The 20,771-nt window shown below is 43.0% G+C and overlaps 1 protein-coding gene across 1 annotated transcript in view; it reads right to left on the reverse strand.

The window, feature by feature from the left end:
* The window catches only part of MYO15A (myosin XVA), a 1,716,372-nt gene that overhangs the window by 1,365,127 nt on the left and 330,474 nt on the right, over window positions 1–20,771 (reverse strand). The window contains exons 16-17 of the mRNA XM_086939741.1: window positions 16,968–17,091; window positions 6,066–6,161 (exon numbers count right to left, since the gene is read on the reverse strand). Of these exons, the coding sequence (XP_086795867.1) occupies window positions 6,066–6,161; window positions 16,968–17,091 (220 nt within the window). The remainder of the gene's footprint in view (window positions 1–6,065; window positions 6,162–16,967; window positions 17,092–20,771) is intronic.

A 20,771-nucleotide genomic window follows, 5' to 3' on the forward strand; every position in this document is an offset into this window, starting at 1 on the left:
GGGATGATATTTCACTATAATCAAGTCTTGCCAAGCTGGAAAATCCTATCAATCCAATCTAAAGCTAGTCTGGAAATTGGAAGCCATGATCCATGTGTTCTCTAATGTGCACAGGTAGATAATAATCTATGTTAAGTTCGAGGCTACTGAGTTTAAATGTACACTGCTGTGTTGACAATGTTTACTGTGGGCTCCCAGCCTGAAGATGGGGGATATTTCAAGCATGCAAATATGTGAAAGAACTAATTCCCGAAAAAGAAAACTTTCCAACAGAGGAATGAGGACTAGGCCTATACTCCTGCAGGGCATCCCTCCAGTGTAAGCCAAGGTTGATTGCTATTAGTGACACTTTTCTTAAATAGCCTGTTTCCTTTCTTGTCTAACTGGTTGAGTCATATTTAAAACCGACTCCATCACCCTCGAGATGAAAAAACTCTATCACTAGTTATGCAAGTTCAGGACACTTCAAACTCCTAAATGCATCCATATAAAACTCATCATGGATTTAACGGGAACGGTCTCAACAGCACTCTGCGCTGTAGTGTTTCACAATTTAGTATTTTTACTGTAATTACTTTATTATTTTTGGTCTTGTCCATATAAAGCGCACTGACTCCCATAGATTTCCTGGTGCTAAAATGCAGCGACAGCAGCAATGAGAAGCTAAAAGACCAGCAGGTAAGAGAACAGGAATGTTTTAAGAAATTTTTAAAAGTCAGATGAAGTACAGTGCTCTAATACGCAGCTGGAGCGAGTGCCATACCCTGGAGTCAAGAAGCAGAAAGAGTGACATCCTGTACTTCCGTTGTTGACCTTAGGGACTTTGAGCAGTAGTTGAGCGTAGGGATTAGATTGAAATATAAAGAGTCAACAGAGGAGTCAGGTCACAGTGTTCATGATTGCAAAAGATTCTGTGTGCAAATAATAATAATAATAATAATAATAATAATAATAATAATAATAATAATTGGATGGAGACATAAAGCATTAAATTGTAGGGTAGTTCAACAAGCAGCCAATTAAATGATCGGCACACTTAGTAAACATATTGGGATTTACGTAACAGCATACTGTTTGAATATCTTTATTCGGCAATTTATCACCATAAAAGAATACATATATACATGACATTTCAAATACCAATAAAAGAATATAAAATACAGTAGAAGCATGGACACCTCATTCGTCAATTTCCTGGCAACAAAATCGTCCTCAGCTAATGGAACCTCCAAATTGTAGTTTCAGTAAGCGGGAACGTGTCATCCACGCACTTCCCAAGAATTTAGCCACCCCACAGATCATGCTGGCAGATGAAGAATCTGTAGAGAGGACACGTAGTGCCTGGCTATGGCACCTCAGCCCTAATTCCCTACAGACGGGTTTCAACCAGAATTTCCGCGCCCCTTTATAAGCTGGGCAGGCGAAAAACAAGTGAGCCACCGATTCCTTAGGGGCCGCACAGCCCGGGCATGCACGCGAGCGAGCATCTGTATTCAACCATCTCACCGTAAAGTCATGAACCGGGAGCGTCCCATATCGCAATTTTAGGTACAGCGCTCGATCCAATGGTTTGGTTATTAGGTCGAGAAAGGGTTCCAATTTACGCACACACTTAATTGACAAAAATTGGTCAGTAAGAGTGCCCAAATTCGTAGACCTCGTAGCGTTACTCTGTACCCAGTCCCAGTATAGTTTTTTTATAACATCTTTGGGTGGTGGTGATTGCAGCTCCCATGCCTCTTTTAGACCCAAGCTGAAAGCCAATTCCTTCAGTTTATTTAGCCATCCTATTTTTTTACAAGTGTCCAGTAGTAGTAGTTCATCCAGCCCTTCTGCGTACTTTGCGAGCTCCTCGGTTCTTCTTAGTCGGGACCAGAATACAACGGACGTAACCTCACCAAGTCCTTTACTGTTTTTCTGCCCAGATCTAATCTTAGAGGGATCATTGGGGTGGAAGTGGGAAGAGCTACCACTTTCCTAAAAAAGTTGTTTTCCGCTCTCATCAAGTCAGAAACCCCTTCAAACCCCCACAGTTCGGAGCCATAAAGTGCTGCAGGGAGAATCTGACCCTCATAGATGGTCATAGCTGGGGAGACCGGTTTACTAGTTGATTCACGGATCTCCTTCAGCGTCACCCCGGATACTCTTCGATGGTTTAATAACATTTTGGAAAGATGATCCTTCCAGGACATGCGGCTGTTAATCCGGACACCAAGATAGTCAAAAGACTCGACCAGCTCGAGGGGGGCGTTGTTAAGCACAAAATTATTTTTAAATCTTTTTGAGGGTGCAAAAGCCATCAATTTGGTTTTCGATGTATTGATAGTTAAGCCTCGGGTAGTGCAGAAGGAGCTAAACCGATTCAAGAGTTTTTGTAAGCCCACCGGGGATTTGGAAATTAATAGGGTGTCGTCAGCGAAGAGAAGTGTGGGGATTCTCTCCCCCGCCAGGGATGGGGCATCCGACTCCTCCCCCTTTAGATGGTCAACCACTCCGTTTACGAATAGGGAGAAGAGGGTCGGAGCCATGACACAGCCCTGACGTACTCCTCTCCGCACTGGGATCCTGTCTGTAAGTTGCCCCTGGGAACCCCATCTAACCCTCGCATAATTCCCCTCGTGCAGCTTTACGATTAGGCTCAGAAGACCACTGGGGATACCCATCTCTCCTAGAATTTCCCAAAGTTTTGTACGAGGGACCAGGTCGAATGCAGTTTTAAGATCGATGAAGGCCATATACAAACTGCCCTTCATGATAGTAACCGCCTTCCAATGGATGGCAAAGAGACGAAAGACCTGGTCCATTGTACCAACTTTCCTTCTGAACCCCGCCTGTAAGTGGGAGAGGATACTAGCCTCCTCTATCCAGTCGCCTACTCTTGAAATGATGACCCTGCCGACCACTTTCTGGATTATGTCTATCAGACTGATGGGTCTGTAGTTCGCAGGGTCATCTCTAGCCCCCTTCTTGTACACAGTAACTACCTCAGCCCCTTTCCAGGAGTCTGGAACCTGGTGTCCCCTCGTAACAGCATACAGTACACAGAGCAAAATTCGGAATGGGTTGCAGCTTATTAAATAAGTATGTCTGCAGATTAATTAATATTAAAGATACGCAATTTATTGACTTCCTAAACATGGGAGACTTAGTTGCCTTCATATCAAGCACATCAGCAGAGAGAGATTTACTCAGTAAGCTGCCAGGGCCATCTGAACAGACTTCCTGCATGATTCCTTAATGAAATACTGGGCAATCCCATAGATTGTGCACTAAATTCCTAGAAGTCAGAAGTGCCTTTTGCATACCCTGTTCTTTGCTGCTATTTCGCCTTATGCCTTTCTTTCAATCTGACAATTATACCATTGGATAGGACGTTGGACAGATTGACAGTAATCTACTAGGTTCTAGAAATTGGTCACTTCTTGTAGTGCTTTACAGACTACCAGAGCCATGTAATCCTCTGATTATCCTTAAATTGCAGCAGTTGTTCTGGTATGAACCATATTTTCTCAATAAGGTACTGGCGTCTGTTTTAAAAACAAATCTTGAAAATAAATTTGCTTAGCAATTAGTTTAAAGTAACGAGGTGGAATCCTGCTATAATTAAAACAAATTGACATGCTGAAAGAACACTGACTAAGCATCAGTGGATTTATGTGGTTTTTAAAATATATACATATTTTACAGAGTTTTATATAGCGCAAACTTGACCTGAATCGGGTATCAGAGCGCTTTACTTACATGAGGTTGCAGCAGTTTAGTTGTTTAGCATCATAAGGGAACATGCAAAACTTGGAATTTAAGCAGATGGTTGTTCTGCAAAGTAACGGGACAATTATGAGGTCATTAACTAGGCACTGTGCCTTATTAGTGGATTCTCTGATGGTGAAAAAGCATCTTTCTTCCACATTTTCTGAGATGGACTAACTGAGGGCTTGGTAGTTGCAGGAATGAGTTTTGAGAAAGATGTGACTCGTTTTGTTGAAAGGATCAACGTTTGGAGCTTTCTTAAGAACGATATTAAGGTGTTCTTGTTAGGCGGCATTGAATCTGTCTTTTATCCATCTAATAGCTAACTGGTGACTTTTTGATTTAAGGTGCAATATATACCATGCGACTATGTGCCTTAATTTGGTGTTCGTTTTAGGTGCTAATTGAGCGTGTACATCAACCTGACCTAACTGTGGTTTTGATGAGCAGGGTACATTATTGGGCGACAAATTAATGGCAAATTCATCACACATTTTTTGCAGATAAAAAGGAGAATTAGCTTTTAATATTCTGTCACATTTGATGCAATGTATTAACCAGACCACTGTATGATCCTCTGACATGCGGTGATACAAACCTTTAATGTGAGATGGCAAACTCATCTCTTTGATTGCAGAAATGTTATAAAAAAAATGTTTTAAGTATGGACCGGCTGTGGAATCTTTAGAGTCGACCCCCTCAATCCCACTTTATATATCCTGCAAAGTATATCATAATATTGTGCAATATTACATCATGTTGGTGAGACCTGAGTGTGAGATAAAAACTGACGAGCAAAATATTAGGTTTATCCACTAGAAATCTGGAGTTGGCTGTATTTACAGAGAACTAAGACTCAGAAAATGTAGACAATTATTTGCCATCTTTGTCAAAACCGATGGAGAGGCTGTAGACCATGTTCCAGAGAGGCTCAGAACAACTGTTATATAATCACAATCATATTACCTATGCCTTTACCACAGATAGTTCAGTTCTAGAGCTGGGTAACACGGTACCCTAACCATCTTTGCAGACTTACTGTAAAGCACTCTGTTGACAGTGACTACAGGATTGTTGTTGCATTTGGTAAAACTGTCAAGAAACAGGCTTTGCTGGTCCTCGCGAGCTTTCCTCCTCCCTGGTAGTCACTGTAATTTGTGTAGAAAAAATAAGACAACCTGCATGGACCACATGCTCATGGTGATGGGCATGTTACCTAACTGCAACTATGGATTAGCCATCGCTGTGCAGCATGCACCCGACCAACCTTGCCTTCATATTTTGTTTTTATGAAAACCTTTTTATTGGTTTTCACGATATAAACAACATTAGCATGTGACGTCTTACAGCAAGCGACAGTCGTGCTGGACAGGGAATCCAGTGCTGCCATGCCTAAGTGCTTATTACAAGACATCAGCGTAGGGTGCATATAGGTACAGAGTTCCGTATTATTCTTGGAATACGCTGAACTTAACCTGTGGCAGATCATCCTAATGGTGTAACTGGGGAGGAACGAAGGGGTCAGTATGAGAGGCGGGCAGGCTTGGCAAAGGTGGCAGATTGTAGAGAGCGATGTGGGCACTGTTGTGAGGGCATATGGGTTGGCATATGGGTTGGCAAACTGGGTTGTTTTAGCCATGTGGGGACGGGCGAGGGAAAACTGCGGGTGACTGTTAAAGTGGGTATGTCCGATTGGAGTAGTGATTATAGCACATGTGGGGAGCACAAAGTGAGTTGACAGGGTTAGATCGTCACCTCCTGTTGGAAGTGTGTGAGAAGGGTGGCCCAGTGAGAGGAGATTGGTCGTTTGCACAGCTGTCGTATCTCTTCGTAACGGAGGGTGTCTTCTTCTGCCGTGCCCCATTTGCTCACTGCTCCCTGCAATGCATCTACTGGGCCAATCTAGCCTTCCAGATTTCTCAGACTGCTGTAAAAAAATACATACTTTTCTTACGGCTACTGAGTGCAAAAAGAAAGTATGGGGGGGGGGGGGGACGACATCTAGGAATTTTGTGAACAGCCACTGAAAGCAAGATGGTGGTTTTAATGTTATATTGAGGTTTAGAGAATGAGAGTTTACTTTAACAACTTGTGAATTTTGTTTTAAATAGTGGAAGTTAAAACAGAATTTACTTAGTTATCAGGAGGTGCTCCTTTCAATAGTAGGATCTTCCCAAAGTGTCAACCTATATTAATTACAAGACTTGAGGTTCATTGTTACAGATACATATATTGTCTCCCCAAAGCATTGGCAGGAAGGGATTGGTTTTCCTCAGTTACCCTTGGCGCACACATTTAAACACAAATGTACGCACCTGCTCCTCTTTGAAGACAATCTTGTTGAACAGGAACTGCAGATATTCATTTGCATAATTGATGCATAGTTGTTCAAAGCTATTAAACGTAAGGTCCTAAAAAGGAAAGAATAATAAACTTAAAACAAACATTCCAAAGGTCATTTTTCCCCATGATCTGATGTCATTAACACTAACATTACCACTGCCACCGTTTCCTAGGTTGTGGACCCTCAAAAATAGATCTGATGTCCCCCTCCACCCCCTCAGACTTTTCTTCTCAAAAGTGATTGGAGAAAAAATATTCCAGGATGTTGGACAAGACTCTACCATGCAAGGTTAATGAGAACCAGTAAAACTGTCCCAGTATCCACTGGAATAAGTGACAGACTAGTCACATTCCCCGTTATCACCCAAGCATGCCTTTGTCTAGTGATCCACATGGAGGTTTAAAGTAGAAATGGCCACTGGCTTTTCCAAACAATAATCATCAAGGACATCATTGGCCATAAATGAAAACTATAAATGCAATTTTAAAAGCATACAGGAATTAGTCAGCATGCTAGGCAATTATTCTCATTAATTGCTTGACGCCCATTTATCAAAATAGCACCAAAACATGTCCATTTATACACAAGACTAACATACTGACTAAATTCTTATTTTTAAAATGTAATTTATTTAAGTGATGTCATTTGAGATGTCATCAGTGATGTCATGAGTGATGTCACTGACCTTGTCAATTCAATTCAAAATATCTTTATTCGATTGTTTCGGTGCAATCATAAAAGTACAGATAAAATTTCATAGTTACAATGTTAAAAAAAGAGGATACAGTATATAAAAATAGAGGAATTCATTGGATTCATAGAAAACAGATACAAGGGGGAGAAACAATTACAATTATAAAGTGCAGATTATATGACCATACGTTTCCTACTGATCATCACATTTTTTAAATACAAAATTGTTGTTGCTACAGATACATGATTGTCTAGGGCTTGGATACTAATCATCGCCGCACGGCAATGACGAAGTCCTAATTCTCTGAAAAAAGGCAATAAAACATTTTTCCTCATTTCATCATACAGTTTACAAATTAGGAATACATGGCTGGTACTCTGGGGTGAGATATTATCGCAAGGGCAAAGAGGTAGATCGTGCATCCAATTATTAATCATAGGAAACTAACCAATCTGTGGAAAATCTGGGGTGAGATATTATCGCAAGGGCAAAGAGGTAGATCGTGCGTCCAATTATTAATCATAGGGAAACTAACCAATCTGTGGAAAATGTTAAATCTAAAGCGTGAAAGTAGGAAGCGCTCATAATTATTAGTTACATAGATTAAGTAGGGCTGAATCTTAAAAGTTGCTAAAACCAATTGATGCTGCTAAACAGAAGGTTTTAAGGCCTCCGCAGCAGTCCTATGGGAATCCAAAAGGGCTAGACACTCCTTCTTCAAATCTTTTCGTGAGATTTCTGAAATATCCATGGGATTCAAAAAATATTCTTCTCTCCAGATGTCTTTTAAAAAATTAAAAACATACTTCATCCATGGTATTTTAGTAGCACCCTCCAATTTCAAAATGTCTGTCAGGACTTCTCTGTTTAAGCTTTTCGCTTCTTGGGTCCAGAGTCTGTGCCATAACAGCACTGGCTCTATTTTAATCAGGTCTGTGATATAACAAAGGCCTAATTCTGAGTGACAATTAAAATTAGAGGAGCTTTTGGGGAGTGCCAAAATATATTTTAAAAAGGAGTTTTCAGGAACCTGTATAGGCGCGGGGTTTGCAAAACCCCAAACCCCACTTCCATAGGTAGCACCAGCTACACATTTGGCTTTATAGATTTGAATCAATTCTACAGGGGGTCTAGTCCCTAACTTACTTGGAATTTTTTTAATAGCAGCGGTCTATCTAAAGAGCTCAAGCTTTTTAACAGAAATAGCTTGGGACCACGTCTCATTTTGGGCAAAAAGTATCCCAAGATACGAAAAATGCTTGGCAAATTCCAGCTTCTGTCCTGCTATAAAGATCGGCCTCTTAGATTTATTTTGCCTACCACAATACATAGTGAAAGTCTTTGATGTATTGACTTTCAGGCCCAACTCATTCATAAAGTGGGAAAAGCTGTCAACCACCCGCTGTAAGCCCACTTGAGTACGTGACATAAGTACAGCGTCGTCAGCGTACAAAAGTGCTGGTATTGGGCGGCCACCTACAAATGGGGGGTCCAGGCTATCTTTGCACAAGACGTCTTCCAATCCATTTATATACAAATTAAAAAGGAAGGGTCCCAGGACACAACCCTGCCTGACCCCGCTCCTGATTGGTATTTTGTCTGTGCGCTCTCCATTTAGGCCAAAACGTACGCGGGCCGACGCGTTGCTATATAAACGTTTAAGATAATAAATAATGTTAGATTCAACCCCAAGTTGTTCTAATATAAACCACAGTTTAGAATGTACCACACAATCAAAGGCGGCCGAGAGATCTACAAAGGCTAAAAACAAGTTGCCCTGTTTTGCCCTTGTATATTTCCCGACCAGCATAAGCAAATTCAAACCCTGCTCTACTGTCCCCAGACCGGAGCGAAAGCCATATTGAAGATCAGATAGAACAGAGTTTTCCTCTGCCCATTCCAGAAGCCGGTCCAGAATAACTCTGCCTGCTTAGTGAAGGAATCCAGTAGGGAGATAGGCCTGTAACAGGCTGGGTCCTGTCTATTTCCCTTCTTATAAATCGGAACGATAACAGATTCCACCCAAGTGGGCAGGAATTCAGCAACGCAGCTAGCGTTAAGCACCTGGACCAGAAGGGGCGCCCACAGAGAGGAAGTGCCCTTAAATATATCTATGGGAACCCCATCTGGGCCAGCCGCCTTAGCGCCCTTGCTTCTACTCAGGGCCTTTTCAACCTCCACGAGAGTAAAATGCAAGTTACTGCTAGGGGGATGATCATAAGTGGAGGTCAAGGACCCCACTTGTCCTTCTCCTTCATGTTCTTCTCCTTCATCAACTCTTGAAAAGTGTCTGACCCAATCTGAGTCGCATATTGCAATGTCTATTTTCGGACTAGCCTCTTCACTAAGAAAGGGAGTTCTCACAATTCTCCAGAGGCTCGCACTATCATTTGTTATGGAGGCTGAATGAAGAGCCTCCCAAGCTTCGGACCTCAGAGTATTTTTCCTATCTTTAATTGCCATTTTGTAATTTTTCCTAGATCTGCGGATTTCCTCAGCAGATCTAGGTTTGTTATGCAATGCCTCTTTTAGGGCTGCATAGGCCTTGGTACATCTGGAATCAAACCAGCCTCCCGCCTTCTTCTGGTTCTTAAATTGCCTAGTGAGGGAGTTTTTAACTTCGTTCGATATTACAGAAAAGGATGCAAGACAAATTTCAGGTGGTGAATCTATCTCTAGACACGTATTTATTTCTAAAAAGCATTTTTCAACCACTGTTTTAATTATCTCTGCCTTGTTTATCATAGCCCATTTTAATGTATATCCATTAGTTTTGCCAATTGCTAAGTCAGCATCTAAGCTGTTACATTCTCCATCGCTAATTAATCTTGATACAGTAGGCAGCAGGATATGATACAGTAGGCAGCAGGACAAACCTTGTCAAGAGTGATGTAATATGTGACGTCATCAGCAGTGCATTGTGGGCGCGCGAGTTATAGTTAGCTGAACTAACTATAACGGGGGAATTTCAATGGTTTTGTATGAGTGAAATGTCCAGCTAACTATAACATGTGTGAAACCTATGGTTTTTTCAGTGAATTTCTAAGATTTTTTAAATGCTAATTCCTAACTATAACGTGGCTGAAACCTATGGCTTTTTCAGTGAATTTCTAAGGTTTTTTTAAATGCTAATTCCTAACTATAACGTGGCTGAAACCTATGGTTTTTTCAGTGAATTTCAAAGGTTTTGTAAATGATCATTTTTAAAAGTATTAATTGTTATATTTTTTTATACTAATTTACTACATTGTTAAGTATTTATTTTTAGATATTTTATTTTTTAAATTACATTATATATTTTTAATATAAATTGAAAAAATAATGATTTTAAAAATATTGAAATTGCAATATTCCTGTTGATGTATCTACAAGTCTTCAATGGTTTACTGCAGCACAGTCCTTACCATAATGATGTTTCTTGTTACATACGTAAAGTTAAAATGTACAAACTGTAACCAATACCATATGACTGTATGAAGCTGACTAACCACTATTCCTTCCTAACAATAAAGATTTAAAAAAAAAAGAAATTGCAATATATTTTTATTTTATTCTATATTTTTTTTATTTATATATATTTTATATAGCAGGCAAAGATATCCTATGGAAGGAAATTCAAGTTACTGGTAAGTACAGTTAAATTTACTTTTCAGGAACAGTAGTGAGCTGAAAGATGCAGCACTGAGGTCTCTCCTGATAACAGGTGAGTAAATCGGAATTCGTAGTTCCGCTGATTTTAGAGGAATTTTTTAAACTTCCAAAACTCCACACTTAGAAAAATTTCCAAGTGAAACCAGTCAATGTTAGCCTATCGAAGGAAATTTAAGTTACTGTAAGTATGGTTAGAATTACTTTTCAGGATCAGTAGTGGGCTAAAAGATGGAGCACTGCCTCTCCTGATAACAGGTGAGTAAATCGGAATTCTTAGTTCCGCTGATTTTAGAGGAATATTGTGCTCAATAGTGAAGGAAGGGGGCAGGGCCTGAGGTGACATGTGAGCAAACACGCCCTGTGGCGCGTTTTAAATTGGGGAATTAATTTCTCTTCAATCCTGAGGTCCCCTGTGAGCCACCTAGCCTACCAGGTACATCCAGTATGCGCCAGGGAGCTGTGTTGCAGAGAGGTGTTCAGAGGGCACGCCCCCTTTTTTACAACACTCTGCAGCGCAGCTCCGTGGCGCTTACTGGCGGTACCTGTTGGACTAGTTGGCCCCTAGGGGACCTCTGGATGGAAGAGGAATTAATTCCCCAACTTAAAACGCACCAAAGGGCATGTTTGCACACATATCAATTCAAGCCCAGCCCCCTACCTTCACCACTGTGCAAATGCGCCCGTAGCAAGTTCTAAGTTGGGGGATTAAGTCCCCTTGCATACTGGGGGTCCCTCGGGGCCAACTAGCCCACCAGGAACCTCAAGTATGCGCCAGGGGGCTGCGTTGCAAAGAGGTGTAATGAGGCCCGCCCCTTTTTTCACCTCTCTGCAAGGCAGCCCCCTGGCGCGTTTGCAGAGGTGGAACTAATTCCCCTTGCATACTGGGGGTCCCTGGGGGCCAACTAGCCCACCAGGAACATCCAGTATGCGCCAGGGGGCTGCATTGCAGAGAGGTGTAATGAGGCCACGCCCCTTTTTACACCTCTCTGCCAAGCAGCCCCCTGGTGCATTTGCAGAGGGGGAACTAATTCCCCTTGCATATTGGGGGTCCCTGTGGGGAACTAGCCCACCAGGAACCTCCAGTATGAGCCAGGGGGCTGTGTGGCAGAGAGGTGTAATGAGGCCCGCCCCTTTTTACACCTCTCTGCAATGCCGCCCCCTGGCGCATTTGCAGAGGGGGAACTAATTCCCCTTGCATTCTGGTGGTCCCTGTCGGCCAACTAGCCCACCAGGAACCTTCAGTATGCGCCAGAGGGCTGCATTGCAGAGAGGTGCAATGAGGCCCGCCCCTTTTTACACCTCTCTGCAGGGCAGACCCCTGGCGCGTTTGCAGAGGGGGAACTAATTCCCCTTGCATATCGGGGGTCCCTGGGTGCCAACTATGCCACCAGGAACCTCCAGTATGTGCCAGGGGGCTGCATTGCAGAGAGGTGTAATGAGGTCACACCCCTTTTTACAACACTCTGCAAAGAAGCTCCGTGTCGCTTATTGGATGTACCTGGTGGGCTAGTTGGCCCCCAGCGACCCCCAGTATTCAAGGGGAATTACTTCCCCCTCTGCAAACGCGCCAGGGGGCGCGTTTGCAAAGTGGCGCAGGGAGGGGGCAGGGCTTGAGGTGACAGATTGCACCACTCTGCAAACGCGCCCCCTGGTGCGTTTGCAGAGGGGGAACTAATTCTTCTTGCACACTGGTGGTCCCTGGGGGCCAACTAGGCCAGCAGGAACCTCCAGTATGCGCCAGGGGGCTTTGTTGCAGAGAGGTGTTCTGAGGCCACGCCCCTTTTTACACCTCTCTGCAACGCAGCCCCATGGCGCGTTTGCAGAGGGGGAACTAATTCCTCTTGCATATTGGGGCCCCTGAGGGCCAATTAGCCCACCAGGAACCTCCAGTATCCGCCAGGGGGCTGAGTTGCAGAGAGTTGTAAAAAGGGGCGTGGCCTCTTTACACATCTTTGCAAGGCAGTCCCCTAGCGCATACTGAAGGTTCCTCGTGGACTACTTGGCCCCCAGGGACCCCCAGTATTCAAGTGGAAATATTTCCCCCCTCTGCAAACGCCCCCTACGTGTATCCCCGGATTAAAAAAAAATAATAATAATTTTTTGGGCCTTGGGGGTCGTTGTGGACCCCCTGAGCAGGCCTAGGGGGTCAGGAACCTCCAGTATGCACCAGTGGGCTGCCTTGCAGAGAGGTGTAAAAAGGGGCGTGGTCTCTTTACACATCTCTGTAAGGCAGCCCCCTGACGCGTTTGCAGAGGGGGAACTAATTCCCCTTCAATTCTGGGGGTCCCCGGGGACCAACTAGCCCACCAGGAACCTCCAGAATGCGCCAGGGGGCTGCGTTGCAGAGAGGTGTAAAAAGGGGCTTGGCCTCTTTACACATCTCTGCAAGTCGCCCCATGGCACGTTTGCAGAGGGGGAACTAATTCCCCTTCAATACTGGGGGTCCCTGGAGACCAACTAGCCCACCAGGAACCTCCAGTATGCGCCAGGGGGCTGCGTTGCAGAGAGGTGTAAAAAGGGCCGTGGCCTCTTTACATGTATCTGCAAGGCAGCCCCCTGGCACGTTTGCAGAGGGGGATCTCATTCCCCTTGAATACTGGGGGTCCCTGGGGGCCAAGTAGCCCACCAGGAACCTCCAGTATGCGCCAGGGGGCTGCGTTGCAGAGGTGTAAAAAGGGGCATGGCCTCTTTACACGTCTCTGCAAGGCAGCCCCCTAGCGCATACTAGAGATTCCTGGTGGGCTACTTGGCTCCCAGGGACCCCCAGTATTCAAGGGGAATTATTTCCCCTTCTGCAAACGCGCCAGGGGGCGCGTTTGCAGAGTGGTGCCTTAATGTTTTTTTGGGGGATCGGCAGGGTACGCGTACCCTGCGAGTATCCCGGGATTTTTAAAAATATATATATATATATTTTTTTGGCCTTGGGGGTCCTTGTGGGACCCCCTGAGCAGGCCTAGGGAGTCAGGAACCTCCAGTATGCGCCAAGGGGCTGCCTTGCAGAGAAGTGTAAAAAGGGGCATGGCCTCTACACATCTCTGCAAGGCAGCCGCCTGGCGCTTTTGCAGAGGGGGAACTAATTCTCCTCGAATACTGGGGGTCCACTAGCCCACCAAGAACCTCCAATATGCGCCAGGGGGCTGCGTTGCAGAGAGGTGTAAAAAGGGGCATGGCCGCTTTACACGTCTCTGCATGGTAGCCCCATGGCGCACACTGGAGGTTGTTGGTGGGCTCCTTGGCCCCGAGGTTCCCCCTCTGCAAACGCGCCAGGGGGCGCGTTTGCAGGGTACAGAGGGGTGCCTTAATTTTTTGGGGGGGGATCGGCAGTGAACGCGTATCCCGCGAATTAAAAAAAAAATGTTAAAAAGTTTGGGGCCTTGGGGGTCCTTGTGGGACCCCCTGAGCAGGCCTAAAGGGTCATGGTGTTTTTACCCTGCCCCCTTTTCTTCGTTTTCACCTTTATTTCCCTGTTTTCTTGTGACTTGGTTCTACTGAGGCAAAAGATGGATTCCAACACTTCCTGGTTTGGAGTGTTGACAGACAGTTGACAGCTAATCAGCATGCAGCTTGTGCTTGTAATTGTACAGTTTTCGGTACACTTACTATACGCCTACCGTACTTCGTCTCTAGATATCACTATGATGTTACTTTTGATTTTCTCAGAAACTGCTGAACGGATTTACTCCATTTAACAAAAAGCACAATCTGCGAACCGAACTCTACCTTTTTGCCAAATTTGTTGTAATTCCGTTCAGCAGTTCAGGTTGTAGCCCTGGCTAAAAGTCCTATGGAAAATTGCATGGGGAAAACACGTTTTGGGACCTCCCTTTTTTCTCAGCCCCCGCTTCATGAATCACCCCCTAACTTTCAGGGAAGGAGCGAAGCGGAGCAAGCCATTTTCTTGGAGAATTTCACGTGTATTCGTCGACCGGCGCCAAAGTTATTCGAAATAGAATGTTGCGGATTTCCTATGGAAACTAGGTCCTAACTATAACTACCTACTGGAGACCGCCAGTAGGTATATATATGTGGGGCTGTGGGAGAGGCAGGTTCTCGGAGTACAGTTTGCTGAAATCATGCACAATAATGTTGTATGCATATACAGATACATAGACGATCTGTTTTTGATTTGGAGAGGGGAAGAGAGTTTGGCTAATGTATTTATTGATAATCTGAATGTCAACTCTTTAAATCTTAAATTTACCTCCAATGTTAGTAAGACCACAGTGAACTTTCTAGATGTTGAAGTTTTTATTGACCAGCAAACAATACAAACTAGATTGCATCGTAAGGCCACGGCAGGCAATACACTACTGCATGCAACTAGCCACCATCCTCGCCATTTCATCCACAGCCTCCCCTACGGGGAGATGCTGCGTATCAAACGCATTTGCAGCCGAGTACAAGATGTGGTGGAAGCGCAATCAGCTTGCTGATTGCGCTTACTAGCAAGGGGCTATAGTGATAAGACTATCATGGCAGCTATCAAGCGCACACGGGCCTTACCCAGAAATGAAGCTTTAATAACTAAGGCCATGAAACAAAGAAATCAGCCAGTGTCAGAAGATAACACTATTCGTCTAATAGTTACCTATAGCAAACTACATCAGGCGGTTAGAAAAATCATGGGTAAACATTGGGCACTAATTCAGAATGATCCAGTGCTAAAAATGGGGTCCTTTAAGTCACCTACCATCACTTATAGAAAGGCAGGATCAATGCAGAATAGCCTGGTTGGTAGCAGCCCTGAGGTCTTGGCCAAGACCGACTGGCTGAGTAGCCGCACAGGCTTCTATAAATGCATGACGTGCAAAGCCTGTAAACATGGGGTTAACAAAAAATCTTATACTTCCCCTTTTTCAGATAGACAGATTTCAATTTCAAAATATTTAACTTATAAGACTGAATTTGCGATTTACGTCTTGGAGTGCCCATGTGGACTTAAGTACATAGGAAGTACTAAACTTCCTGTACACAAGAGAGTACTACAGCACATGAGGGCCATCAGGCACTGTGATGAAGCTTACCCTGTCGCAAGACACTTTAATGACTGCCACAATAGAGACCTCCAACTACTACAATACTATGTGGTAGATGTAGTCATGCCCCTGAGAAGGGGTGGCGACAGGGAAGGGATCCTCCGTAAATTAGAAACCCATTACATACTCAACCTTGATAGCAAACATCCTAATGGGTTGAATGCATGGGAGGATCTACATACTTGCTTATAGATTATTGTTAAATCTGTCTTCCAGTTATCACTCTGTCTCAAATGAGTCACAAGCAACGTATTTGGTATTTGTCTATTTTATTAGGAAATACGTAATGAATGTTCTGGTTTTTCAACTTTTTGGTAAATTGATTTTATAGTTATAATCAATTTTATTCAGCACCCAATTATTTTATATAAGCATTTTACTATTTATTGGTTTTTAAATAGTGGCTTGCATATTTTTAGCACATTTGTGGTTTGCACAGGTTTTTTTTATATTATTGTTTTGCACATCTTTGCACATTGCCTTTGATAAACATTACTTACAGTATATTATGATAGTCATTTTACATTTTATCAATTTTTAGTAATTAGCAGTGTCTTTGCTTTGGATTAAATTTACTGAGGAATATCCATCATATTATACATCTGTAGCAATTGTATTTTACAATTATTCCCAGAAACAACCACAGAAGGCATGTTATTTATACATGAGTTAGTGTCAAATACGGGTTTAAATTGCTATTTTAGCAGTAACTATGTTGACTCTTATCTTTCCTGATTTTACCATTGATTTGTGTAAATAGGTTGTTGCACTTTTACAGCATTATTTATTGATGTTTTTAAAGCGAATGACGAGCTGCTTGACATTATATTTTGTCTATGTCTATGATGACGTTGTCGATTGCAACATGCACTGTCACTTTACATTTGTGAACATCACTCCATAGCATGTCATGTGATCAAGGGCCAAGGGGGCCCGAAACGCGTCATGGCTAAGGTGCGTGGTTATTTGAACGAATAAAATATTTGCACCTTCAAAATTTGGGTCCGCTGTCGTCCTTCTAACTCCTCAAGGTGTCGACTTTCCTGTTCATATATATATATATATATATATATATATATATATATATATATATATATATATATATATATATATATATATATATATATATATATATATTTTCTATGTTTTATTAATAATTTTTTTTATATCAACACTAACAGTAGTTTGAGCAAGATTATTTAATATATGCCCAGGATGGCTGGATCCATATCAGATTTTCAGAATATTCTCTAACCATTTAAATGTGTTTCATTCCGATTAAGTGTATGTAAATATTTAGATGAAATCTGGCATTAGCTGGGCCTTCTACTCACACACCTAGGAGACTCTGTCCCCAATTGAAACTCAGCTGGCTGCCTACTTCACTTTATTCCTAAGTAAACTGTATCAAGGCACCTACAGCTGCTTTCTTTTTGCCAATGAACTGCCTTTATGTGCCAAATACATTTGAAGACACCCCTTGTTTCCTTACCTCAAATCCATAGATATCCAGGATAGCAATGGACAAAGATGCTTCTTTGGGGAAAACCTGCTTGTTAATTCTATCGGTGAGCCAGCTGAAGAGGAGGGAGTACAGGATCTTGGCAATTGCGTCTCTGGGGAAAAAAATAACAGTTGTATGTATGATGTTCTGGATGTGGACTTTACGCTGTACATATGACTGTTCCACGTGATACCATTCCATGTAACTACACATCATCATGGCAGCAACTTGGGTAGAGAACTCCTGATAAGAAATATAGCAGGAAAGGCGAGGTGTTGAGGATATCAAACAGGGGAGTGAAATTGTGTTACTACAGACTATGACATCACAGTAGTTGGACTGTGTGACAAAAGAGCTAAGAGTGGCCTGGTGTACATGGATGTTAGATCTGTCGGCCTTGGTATGGTCTTCCACCAAACCTTTTGCCTACTTACCTCCATTCTATTCTGTTGAAGTTAATTTTTGTTGACCTTAGGACTCTGTGCCCTTTACCACTGCAGACGAGTGCTAAAGTGCTTGTGCTCACTGCCCTAAATATGGTTAAAATGGTTTACACTTGATTGGAATATTTAATTTACTTATAAGCCCCTTGTAGAGTGGTATACCGTATACTGAGGGCCTGTAAATGAAATCCTACTAGTGGGCCTGCAGCACATATTGTGCCACCCACTTACAAAGCCACATAAAACATGTCCTAGGCTTGCCATGTCAGCCTGAATGCAGTTTTAATCTGCCAATTCAATTTAGCAATATAACCCCCTTGCCAAGCCTTAAAATTGTCTTTTATTACATATATGTCACCCCTAAGGTAGCATTTAGGTACCTCATAGAGCAGGGTGCCTTGTCATTAAAAGGTTGGACATGTACCTTTAAGTTTTACACGTCCTAGTAGTGAAACACTCCAAAATTCGTTTTTCACTAATGTGAGGTCTACCTTTCCTATAGGATAACATTAGGTTACTTTATTACATTTAATAAGAGATAACTTTTGATTTGGGACAGATAAGCATTGCATGTTTGATATCTATGAAATTGTAATTAAAAATACTCTTTACTGGTAAAGTCAGATTTTAAATTACAATTTTGAAAATGCCACTTTTAGAAAGTGGGAATTTTCCTGCCCTTAGCCTTTTGGTGCCTGCAGCCTTCCCTGAGTCACATGACCGGGTATAACTGAGTTATACTTTTGGAAATCCTCCCAGACAGCCACACAATAGAGGGAGTTAGGTATATCTGAATAGGCCATCTACTGACAGGATGAGGGTGGAGCTGGGCACAGCCCAACTTGCAACTGAATAGGCTGTGCTCTGCCTTCACACAAAGGGCTTGTTACTTCGACATTGTCTCAGCAGCCAGCTTACGGCCACGGAGCCAGGAAATTCCAAGCACTTCAAAGAGAAAACTCTGGAAACTTCTTCCATCTTCAAAGAAGGCACCAGGTATAAAAATAGGACCTTCAGACCCACTCTCAGTTCACCTTCTGTACCTGTGGAAGGACTATAAAAGGACAGTCTGCTGCTGTGGCCTGCTGTGTACACCACAAGACTGATTTTCTGCACCTGGAAAGACCACTTTGCTGCCTTGAGCTTGCCTTGAAACTTCAGAGGCCAGTCACGCCTTTTGATCACTGAATCTTCACCTGAACCCAGGGGTACCTGAGTGACTTCAAGGGAGCCTTTGCTGGCCTCCTGTTCAAAGCAACAGGGTCATAAAGGCTCCCAACATCTTGAAACCCTCACCTGGAGCCAGCCTGGGTGAGTCCTAAACCCCCAAGTACGGTCCCATCAGTCCTGGACACTTGGTTGAAGTGCTAAAGGTGCCCAGATAGCCAAAATCCAAAACTTGTGCGTTAAACATTTTTTGACTAAAAACAGCTATGAAAACCAAGGGAAGACCTGGACCAACCTGCTCGTTGTTCTGTTCAAGGTGCATAGCCGGTTAGCCTGACTTCACGACTGTTCCCCCTCCGTTTTTTGCTGTTGCAGCCATTCCTGTTCAGAGTTTCTTCGCAAAAGGGGTATCCAGCCTCCTGGAACTGTCTTCGGCTACAGCCTCCTGCCTTCTCCCACTGAAGATTTTCCCCTTCCATAAAAGTAGCTAAGTCCAAACCTAGAAATCTTCACCGCAACTTCATCTAGCAGCTCCATGATAATGACACACCCTCCTCGGACACCGACTACAGCCATTTGTCGCTGAACTTTACCTTCTCAGAACATCTTTCTTGGAAAATCTTCTAAGTTGAAGATAAGCGCTGACTGGGCTCAATCCACTTCTTGTATCCGACTCACACTCCATCACGGTCGCCATATATTTTCTACTTTGACCCGGTCTTGAGAGACTAAATATCTGTGGTTGGCATGTTCATCTTTTAGGTGCTAGGTTTTACTAAAAACGTAAAAAATTCATAACTCTAGTTCTAATGATAGGATTTTTGGCCATTCTTGTGTTAATTGATTCATTAAAATGTACTCTATTTTCCTAAATTGGTGTGGTATTTTTCTTGTGTTGTTTTTTCACTCTATTACTGTTTGTGTGCTACCCAGGGAGAGCATAGGCAAAATTAGTGACTTTTGTGATTCACACTGCCAGGGATTGTGGCTTTTGCTTGACAAGGATTCACACCTCAGTCAACCAACAACCCAATTTCTCACTTAGGTCAGTGGTGGGATCAGGACTTCTGTTTGAGCAATGCCATACAGTAATTTGTGTCACATAAAACTCCCAGATAAATAATGACACCAGACTTGACCTCTTTTTTTAATCCTCCCTAATTTTCTATTGGCTGTTTTCTCCCTATTTTAAATGTAAGTGCCCTACCTCCCCTTTTGCACTATGGATCTGGAGCTGTGCAGCTTTGATCGCCTCGGAATGGCAGGCATGCTGAAACTCTGCAAACAGAAGGGGCGGAAGGCAGACAAGAAGGCTACTAAAAATGGATCTCCAGGTAGCTCTCAGAGCCTTTGAGGAGGTGGAAAGACACTGTGAGAAGTTAGCCTGGCATATGATGTCCACTAGTTCTAGTGGGCACCTTGCACCAGTCTAATGGACCCTTATTGATGGTGGTTGTAAAGTAAACCTTATAGAAAGCTATCCTAGGGGTAGCAGTGATGAGCAGTCTTCAGGCTAAGACTTCAGTGAGTGAATTAAGCAAATTGTTTTACCAATTATAATCCCTTGAGTGCCAAATGAAAGTACACCACGCAAGGTATATATCAAATATATATGTATTTATTCTAAACACAACCCCTCTGCACTCTTTATGAGGTCAGAGGTAAAAGTACAATACAAGTTACTTAATTGGCATACAATAAGTTGCACAGTATACGTTTTGCCCTAGGGGCCTCACAAACCATATACTAAAATAGTGGTATAAGAACCATGTGAGAATTAGAAAGCAGGCCTGGGGCCTGTGGAATCTTTGGGGCTCCTCTAAACAACCAAAGGTTAGGATGCAGAAGGCCCACGGAAGACGCGTGCAGTGACTAAACACAGCTGCGGGTTATCATTGACTTTCTATGGCAAACGAACAAGTTACAAAATTACAATTTAAGGACACTTCTAAATGAACTACAATGAAACCCTTTTGGACTTAGACACTTGGAGGGCCAATACCCTCGAGACTACCAGAGTACTTGTGTTACCTCACCCACGGAAGCCGGGTGCATAGGTGTCTTTTGATGTTGGGTTTCCTCGTCGATTTCAATGGAGAGCTGCAAAGAAGTGCTTCATGCCTCCAGAGGAAAAGTGTCCAGGTGGATCCAAGGGTGGATCGAAGATCTGAAGAACCTGAAA

The sequence above is a fragment of the Lissotriton vulgaris genome, chromosome 10 (assembly GCF_964263255.1).
Source record: "Lissotriton vulgaris chromosome 10, aLisVul1.2, whole genome shotgun sequence".
Lineage (NCBI taxonomy): Eukaryota > Metazoa > Chordata > Amphibia > Caudata > Salamandridae > Lissotriton > Lissotriton vulgaris.